The sequence below is a fragment of the Hydra vulgaris genome, chromosome 12 (genome assembly GCF_038396675.1).
Source record: "Hydra vulgaris chromosome 12, alternate assembly HydraT2T_AEP".
NCBI classification, from domain to species: Eukaryota; Metazoa; Cnidaria; class Hydrozoa; order Anthoathecata; family Hydridae; genus Hydra; species Hydra vulgaris.
The window spans coordinates 73,922,501-73,932,500 of NC_088931.1; the positions used below are offsets into that span (position 1 = coordinate 73,922,501).

The window sequence follows — 10,000 nt, forward strand, 5'->3', positions numbered from 1 at the left end:
TCATTTCTAGCCTCTACTCAACCAAGTACCCCAAGGAAGGAGATTTTCAAATCGGAGTTAGCTTCTCTTAGCTGTTGCCTAAAAAAAAGCATACCCTACAAGGCAGAAAGGAATGGAACAGGTGATTGTGATGATCCTGAACCTTACCTGACCTGGAGTAGTTAAGAGAAGTTACTTCCTGTAAGCACTATTTTAAAACATTGATAGGTATATTTTGGAAATGCATTAAGAAAAAATCTTACAGAGTTCTAGAGGTTGAGGTGAGCATAGGTTTTATAGTTTGAGGTATTGGTTAGTGAGCTCACACTGCATCAGAGATTTTAAACAGAGCACAAACATACATAAAGTTACTTACAGACTAGTGAACACCATGCCAGAGGTTCAAACAGAACACAAACATTTATATGGTAACTGACGGATGAACCAACACCACACCAGAGGTTCAGGCAAAAAAACATAAAAATATGCATCTTATGAGTGAGTGAACACCATGCCAGAGGTTTAGACAGAATACAAACATACAAATATAGTAAATTACAGGTGAGCTAACACAGTAACTATGACACCTCTAACTATATAAAAGACAAATTGCACTGGACAAACATAAAAGACAAAACAGCTTGCACTGGATTACATGTTACCAGTAGCAGGGTGATCATGACAACCATGTACCTGACTTGACAACAAACCTTTGTCTTACCTCACAGATTCATTCCTACTAAAACAACTTACCACAACAAACTAAAATTCTCTAAACATCTAACAAAGAATCTTTTGAAACAAAAATAATAAAAATTGATTAATATACAAGTTAAAATAGCCAACTTAGTTTATTTGTTATACAGAAACATGAGTTTGAGTCTGTTCTTGACTTTTTAGGTAGGATTCTGTTTATAATGTATTCATAATTGATTTAAATTTGTGTATATTTTTAAGTTCTATTGGCGAGATAAAGACACCATTATCTTTAATAAAGACTATTAAAGGGTAAGTTAATTGGTTAATTATTAAAAAAACAAATAAAAAATATAAATGAAAAATTTTAATTAGAAATCCTATATCCTATATATAATCCTATATAACGCGGTAGTGGTGTAGTGGTAGAGCGCTCGCCTCATAAGCAAGAAGTTCCGAGTTCGATCTCCAACACATCCCTGGTACTACCGCGCTCAACTTGTTTCTCCATGCAGCGGCCTTGTTTGCTGAGGTTCGTGTTTTGGAGTTATAGAGTTGAGAGAGGATTGTAACCACAAAAGTAGCCTCCTCGACTGCAGTGGCTCTCTTGGCCTTGGGGAGGTGAATAATTAAAAGAATATATATATATATATATATAGATTCAAATTTTTTTCAACGTGTTTTAAATTTAAAATGAATTAAATTTCAATGATTAAAGTTTTTATTATTTTGAATGATAATTATAAAAATATATTAGGTCGATTCAAAACATTTCTTTTCCTGATATTTTTATATCCGATGGTGCTGACGGCAACGAAATGGTATTTTTTTAACTATTATATATTTTATACAATTTTTAATCTTAATATTTAGTTGAATTATTAATAGCGTTTAATATATTTTTAAAGTTTTTTTATTTTTTAATAATTTAGGAACCTGGAGTTGAAGAAAAGTTTGTCTATTTTCACAAATATTTCACAAATATTTCACAGATATCCAATACAAGTTTAACAATATAGTTTAAAGTATATTAAAAAATTTTCTTTTACTTCATGTTTTAGTAATAATTTGTTGTGATTGCATTTTAGTAGCATTGATAGAAAAGATTCAATTGCTGAACCACTGTACACACTTATTGGAGAACTATTTGAACTCAAAGGAGGTAAGATCCCATGTTTTGTATAAGAATAAAGTTTATTTAATTCAACTAGCCAGTTAGTATTGTTATACTAAATTCAGTGTTTAAACTTCTTCGAAAGACATTGATTTCATTTGTGCAAGTAACATTTGGAGGGACTATAAACAGGTACTTTCTTTTCTTTTTATAAATATGATATTCAGAAGTTTAAATTTATATTGATGTAAAAGATATTTGTATTGTTTAGCCAATGCTAGTTTTCAATCAATTTTTGAATCACTCTGCATTTAACAAGTAAAAGAAAATATTATTGAAAATATCATAAAGATTATCCTTAATATTCTACCATTTTTATTCTGCTTTTATAGACATTTGCGCGAATTTGTTGGTTGGCTATTATCTGAACCAATGTTGATCTATTACATCGATAACTTCAAACAGTCCATGTGGCCTAAAGGCAAACTCGCTCCATATCCACCACCAAGAACAGATCTTGTATATTACTTCATGTTGACATAGTGACTTTTTAAATTATACTAAACTGTCAAGGTTTTGACTAACTGTCAAGGTTTTGACAAACTGTTAAGGTTTAGCATCATGTTAAATTTTTTACAGACAAATGATGAGATAAGTGGATTTGAAAATATGTATACTAATAAATACATAATTTGAATTTTTTCATTTTTTGTTTCCAGGAAAAATTAAGAACTCGTGAACATGCTAAAGAAAAAGTTATGAAAAGTATACCAGGTATGTGTATTATTTATAAAAAAATAAAAATTATAAAATACCAAGTCAAACATTTTTGCAAATCTTTTAAAAAGCATCTCAAAAAAAATGGGAATGGGAAAAATGTCTATAAAAGCAGAATAAAAATGGTAGAATATTAAGGATAATCTTTATGATATTTTCAATAATTTTTTCTTTTACTTGTTAAATGCAGAGTGATTCAAAAATTGATTGAAAACTAGCATTGGCTAAACAATACAAATATCTTTTACATCAATATACAGATTGGCGTAGTTGTTTATTTTGCAGCATTGCCAATACTAACATTGGAGTTATTTTTCTTATTTTCCCATTTTTCTTGAGATGCTTTTTAAAAAATTTGCAAAAATGTTTGACTTGGTATTTGTATTGGAATACTGAAAATTGAGTTAAGCAGATTGTATATTGATGTAAATGTTTTAATATTGTTAAACTTGTGTTTCAAATTTATTTTTAAAAATTTAAAAACATCTAACCATAGCTAGATTGGGGTGTTGCTTTTTTGTATTTAACATTATTGAATGATGCTTTATTCTTATTATACTCTGTCATTCATTCACCCTCCATAAATCTACACTGTTCATTTATGGGGCATTCTGTCTCGTTTTGACTAGCATTTTATTTTTTTCCGTTTTTTTGATGTTTGGATAAAGGATTTTTGTTGGTGTAGTTTTTAATAATTTTAAAAATATTTTCAGTGCAGATTTACCTTACTTTGATAGAGTTTCTGTTAGCGATTTTGTGCAATTTGGGAATTTATGGTAAATTTATGTCAATTTTAAAAATAATATAGCAACTTTAGTGGAGGAATTTTCGCTAAACCAAATGATACTACATTTCAAATTTTTTGGCTTTCATTTAGTATGATAATTAAGCTGTTTTTGTGCAAGTTTTTATGTTGCAGCAGTTGTTTTTGATTATTTTAAATATTGTGTTGTTCAGAGAGTTTTGCAAAAGTTGCATATTGAAGTAGATAAGTGTTTAAGAATTTAGTGTTAGAAGATGTATGGGTGTATAGAAGATTATTTTTAGGTAAACTTTTAAAAGTTTTATGAATACTTTTGATTAAAGTGACATAGAAGGTGACTAATTTAAGGTGACTAATATAAGTAATTACCCATTGTTATTTCAAAACATTCATGATTAAGTTTTTTTAATTACATGCTATTGCTCTAAGTTGGCTGTGGAAGTGTTTTGTTTTGCAAAGGAAATGGCTTTATTAGATAATTTGGTAGTTAGGGAAAATTCATTTTTATCAAATTGAATAAAGAAACAATTACTGTATTATATATTAGCTATTTCTAAAGTTTATGTTTGAGATATTACTTATATTTCTAGTTTTACTTTTTGCCAGATGAGACAGCATGCTGGTTTTGATTTGAACTTTTCTTTCAAATTTAAATGTTTTGGTGATTTTGCTAAGTTTTTGCATTCTATTTAGTTACTTAAGTATAATTATGAGGCTATTTGGTTACTTAGATATAATTATGAGGCAATTTGGTTACATAAGTGTAATTATGAATTTAATTAGTTTTTAAGTCACTAATTTTTCAAAATTAATGTGCTTTTTTAAAGGTTTTTTTAATATTTTTGTTAAATAATTTTTTGGTTTTTTAGCATACAGTTGGTATAAATTATCAGTTTTATCAGCTGATACAAGCAAATTTTTATTGGTTACAATTTTCTTTTTTTCTTTTTTTTGAAATTAGTTGTTTGTGTTTCTAATAGATTTTACTAACTTTAAAAGAACAATATCGTCAAACTTGCTACATTAAATAAATGTGCTACAAAAATGTGTATTTGCTGATAAAACTAAAGATTTGTACTGTGTGCTTAAAATCATGATAATGAATAAAAAATAAAAATTTATTTATACATACATGTTGCTGCAAAAACTTAGCAGCAATATGTATGTATAAATAAATGTGTGTGCGTGTGTATATTTGTGTATATTTACATATCTGTGGTTTCTTAGTCTTCTGGATTTTCCAGCCAAGAAATCATGTCAAAAATCAATTTCTAAAAATCATTTTCTAATACTAGAAGACAAATAACTAAAAGTTTATTTAACATTATTATTAAAATTTTTTTTGCCACATCTTAACTTTTGTTTTGAGGAAACCTGCCAAAAATACCTTTTTGGCAGGTTTCCTCAAAATAGTTTTTTTTTTAGATGTTCTTCAAAATCTGGTAGGAAAGCGTAACAGTAGGTTGGGATTTTTAAAGGTAATTTTATATAACTAGACATTAGTTTATCTATAATATTAATTATGCAACTTACAGAAAAAATCTTGTGTATTTTAACATTTCACTGTGAGCTGAAGATGATAAAAACTATGTTTGTACTTTCAAAGTGAGTTCTGGTGGAGACAGTTTTAGTTGCGGAGCAAAAATTAGTTAACAATAAATCAATTGAACTATCAAACAAAACAAAAAAAAATATTTCAACAAGAGCATTCAATTTAAAGCATCATATGAAAAATCGCATCCTGGTGTATTATGTAATAATTAAAAAGAATAGCAAAATAAAATTTTGTAATACTTCTAATTCTTCAGGTGCATTTAAAGGCACTGTCAGTAAAGCTTGCCAACTTAATCTTACTAGCAGATAAAAAATAACATTTTTGTAAATAATTCATTATCTTTATCTGTTTTTTTGCAAGTCATCTATGCGTGGGCTGATAGGTGAAATGGCAAAAAAAATTCTAAATTAGTTTAGATAGATCCAACATTCGATAGATCCAACATTCGATAGATCCAACATTTGATAAATCCAACATTCCATAGATCATTTGTCATATGATTATAAGTAAAGTGAACAAAATAAAAATAGTTTCTTTAGAATCAATTTAAATTTGAAATCATACGATAGTGGTGTAATGGTAGAGCGCCCGCCTCATAAGTGAGAAGTTCTGAATTCGATCCCCACCACATACCTGGTCCATCCACACTCAACTTGTTTCTCCATGCAGCTGCCTTGTTCGTCAAGGTTCGTGTTTCAGAGTTATAGAGTTGAGAGAGGGTTGTAACCACAACTAATATAGCTTCCTCGACTCTAGTGGCCTTCATGGCCTTGAAAGGGGGGGGAATTAAAATTACGGATGTACCAGAATTCCATTCCGGCCGGAATTTGTAATTTTTAGGTCAATTGGGTTCCGGCTGGAATGACAATATTTCTGGCTGTAATGCTGGAATTTATTTTTTACTTTTTTTTTAAGATATGTGACACAGACTGTGTAAATTAAATCAAAAAATCATTGTACTACAGGGTAATGAAGAACTATAGGTAAACCTAGGTAAAAATATACAAAATTCTTAACAAACACAATGTAATTTTAGGTAAAGCTACAGTTAAGCGGTCTAAAATAAATTTTATTTTTTGGCTTGTTGCGCTCTTGTCAGTGGAGGCTTTTTAAACATAAGGAATTTTAATTAAAATAATAAAAGAAAAAAAGATTGCTGCCTAATGCCAAACCCTTAGTCGATGTAGCAGTCGATGTTTTGATTTAATTTACACAGTCTGTGTCACATATCTTTAAAAAAAAAGTAAAAAATAAATTCCAGCATTACAGCCAGAAATATTGTCATTCCAGCCGGAACCCAATTGACCTAAAAATTACAAATTCCGGCCGGAATGGAATTCTGGTACATCCGTAATTTTAATTCTCCCCCCCCCCCCTCAAGGCCATGAAGGCCACTAGAGTCGAGGAAGCTATATTAGTTATCACTTATGTAAGGATTTCTTAAAGTTTAGGAATATTGTGGTGCTAAAAGAGTTGCTATCCAGTTTTTAGCAACAAACAAGCTCTTTTTTCATTCAAAAATGTTACCTGCCTTTGAGAATAGTCTCATTTTTAATGTTTCTTAACTTTTAAATAGTTAAAAAGTATAGGATGCTTAATACAGTAAATATTTCAATTTTAACCTAAATGTAATAATATAAAATCAAAAAAATAATTTTAAATATAAATATTATGCAGGTTAAAACTGTCAATAAATAAAATTATAAGATAAAAATAAAAACAACAAATTAGATTTAAATGAAACAAGAATCAAATTAATGAAATAGGTTGTGTTTGTATATATATATATATCTATATATATATATATATATATATATATATATATATATATATATATATATATATATATATATATATATATATATATATATATATATATATATATATATATATATATATATATATATATATATATATATATATATATATATATATATATATATATATATATATATATATATATATATATATATATATATATATATATATATATGTATATATATATATATATATATATATAGTATATATATATATATATATATATATATATATATGTATATATATATATATATATATATATATATATATATATATATATATATATATATATATATATATATATATATATATATATATATATATATATATTATATATATATATATACAGTATGCGACAAAATTTCTCATTCCCCAAGCATATTACTAAACTTTGTTTTCATACTCTGATGTGCTTTTTTTTTTGCTATGAAAAAATAAGCATGTGTAAGTATGATAATTAAGAATAATTCTGTGGTGATAATTAAGTTGTTAAGTTATTATGTTTGGTTAATATAACATAAAAAATTTTAAATACTCTTCTATTCATACCTGCTGAATTATTGTAAGTTTATTTTTTGATTGTTTTTGCTGGTAGGTTATTTAATTTTGTTTGTCTACATTACAGACTAAAAATTTTAGATATTTAAATAACTTCTTCTGTTTCATGTCAAAAGTTTTCCAAAATGCCTAAGACCAAGGAAATTAGTGTTGACATACGGCAAATGATTGTTGATGATCATGAAATAGGCTTCGAATATAGAAAAATTGCTGAAAAGTATAATAAAAGCAAGGCAACGGTACAATCAATAATACAAAAATATAAAAAGACTGAAAGTGTGCAAAATAAAACATGTTCAGGCCGTCCACCAAAAACAACATCTGAGAAGATAGGCTTATTGAACGAGAAGTAAAGTGAGAGCCTGTTATTTCTACCAAAGCTATTAAAGAGAAACTAAATGTGAATGTTTCTAAACGAACAATACAATGTAGACTTCGCTCTGCAGGGTTTTATGGATCCCACGTTACAAAAAAACCATTTATTTTGAGAAAAAATAAAATGAAATGAAAAAGTTTGCAAAAAAGTACTTTTCAAAGACACTAGTTTCTGGAAATCAGTTTTATGGTTGATGAAAGTAAATTCGAACTAAAGAATTCTAAAAAAAGACCAAATGTATGGAAAAGAAAAGGAAAACCTTTAGACAAAAAAACTATAAAAGCAACCATCAAACATGGAAGTGGTAATGTACTTGTTTGGGACTGTTTTAGTTATAATGGAGTTGGTAACTTAGTTCAAATTAAAGAAAAATTAACAGGAGCAGGATATGTAAATATTTTGTGAAACAACCTTATGTCCTTAAATTAGGATTAATGGATCAATTTGCCTTCAAACAAGACAATGATCCGAAATATATCAGTAAAATTGCCAAAATATATTTTGAAGAAAATGAAATTGTTGGATTGGCCTGCGCATAATAGTTAATAGGGATGAGCACAGTATCAACAGACAAAACTTCTTTTTAAAGGCAGCTTGACATAATATTTCTCCAAACTATTTACAAAACTTAGTTGATAGCATTGCTCGTCGCTTGCAAGCAGTTATTGATGCCTAAGGACTTCATACTAAATATTAATTAACAAATAAAACAAAAAACTCGATCATACTAAATAAAACATTGAGAGGTATGAATACTTTTGATGCTTCCTAATATCTCAATTTCTAAATAGTTTTCACTTTTTTTAAAAACAAGATTTAATTTTTCAAATATTATAGTTGCTATTAGTTGCTACAACAAACATTTTTTAAATTTCAATTAAAATTATTTTAATCAATTTGGGTTTTGTTTTATTGCTACAACATTTTATGATAGGGTATGAATAATATTACTTAATAGTTTTACAACTCTAAAATACAGTTTTTCTTTCCCACCAAACCGCCTGGATAATGAGTGGAAAAAAACACATCAAAAGTTTTTGATTTTTTTTTTCAGAAAAATAGAAAACATGTAAAATAGATCTATACATATTAGGGTTGTTCTTAAAACAACTTTTTTTTAAAATGTCTGCTCTCTCCCTCTAAATGTGTTCTGTATAATAAAATAATACTAAAATTAAAAATTTTTTGAAAAAAAATATTTTAAGGGGTGCCTCAAGATCCTTGAACACTTAACTGGTCCCTATAATTATCAAAAAAATAATTCTTTAAGAGTATATCATGTTGGGTCTCAAAAGAAGCAAAGTTATATAAAAATTTTAAAAATAATCATCATTTTATGAAAAACATTAAGAAAAAAAATTATAACAAATTTTAGTAAAAATGCCTATTTTTCTAGGCAGTGAAATCTAAAAAAATATTTTTTTTGTAAAATGATGATTACATCTTTATACTAATTACTTATACTAATACAATATAATTAGTATAAAGATATGATCATATCAGTTTTACCATTTTTAGAAAAGTCTGGGGCCTTGAATTTGGGCATTGAAAAAATCTGGCTCTATCTACACGAACTTCCCTAATGAAAAGTAGAAGTAAATAAAGATGAAAACGAAGCATCATTCATTATTATTGTATCATTCATTCATCATCATTATTGTATCATTCATTCATCATTTATCATTATTGAAAACTTTAATAAATTCAGAATGTTCACAAATCAGTATTTCCAGTTTATGAAATGCTTTTGAACAAGAAAAAAATTATTTTTGTAATTCCAGACTTAGGTTGTGTTATATGTTCAAGTTCTTTTTAAGGTTAATTATTTCTTTAAGTAATGCTAAAATAAATAGTCTGTTAAATTATTCCTCCATTTAGACCATGATAAAATTCAAAAAAATATTTAAATAATTGATAATGGGTTTGAAAATGAATCTATTTTAAAGTTTTCAGCATTTTTCTAATTTAAAATATTTTTAATTTAGCTTTTTGAAGCCTTTCAAGACTTCCGCTCAAACAAGCATTTATTTTATGTAAGCCTTATTTTATTTACATTGTGTGAGGTTTTTTTTTATATTCAGAAAAGGGCTAACTCTCAAGTTCAAAGTTTTTGTCTTACTCTCTTAGAAAGTTTATGACTCTTTTTCCAGACAACCCTAACACCTACTTTTACTCCTTGATTTGTGTCTCGTCTCTGATGCTGAATTTTGCTCTGTTTTTCATGTTCTCCTTTAATTGGTCCAGATCATTCTATTATTACACTAAAACTTTTATCTCATACATTTAACATCAGATTCATTAAACTTCTTACTACTGCCTCAAAGCTGACTGGGATACTATTTGTCATTTTTTTTGTGATTTTTG

General features: G+C 27.1%; 1 protein-coding gene across 1 annotated transcript in view; it reads left to right on the plus strand.

Annotated features, from left to right (window-relative positions):
- LOC101239002 (sorting nexin-25) overlaps positions 1-10,000 on the plus strand; it is a 49,627-nt gene that overhangs the window by 29,334 nt on the left and 10,293 nt on the right. The window contains exons 13-21 of the mRNA XM_065814389.1: positions 937-987; positions 1,433-1,496; positions 1,608-1,627; positions 1,764-1,837; positions 1,915-1,981; positions 2,182-2,308; positions 2,509-2,563; positions 4,755-4,807; positions 9,622-9,669. Of these exons, the coding sequence (XP_065670461.1) occupies positions 937-987; positions 1,433-1,496; positions 1,608-1,627; positions 1,764-1,837; positions 1,915-1,981; positions 2,182-2,308; positions 2,509-2,563; positions 4,755-4,807; positions 9,622-9,669 (559 nt within the window). The remainder of the gene's footprint in view (positions 1-936; positions 988-1,432; positions 1,497-1,607; positions 1,628-1,763; positions 1,838-1,914; positions 1,982-2,181; positions 2,309-2,508; positions 2,564-4,754; positions 4,808-9,621; positions 9,670-10,000) is intronic.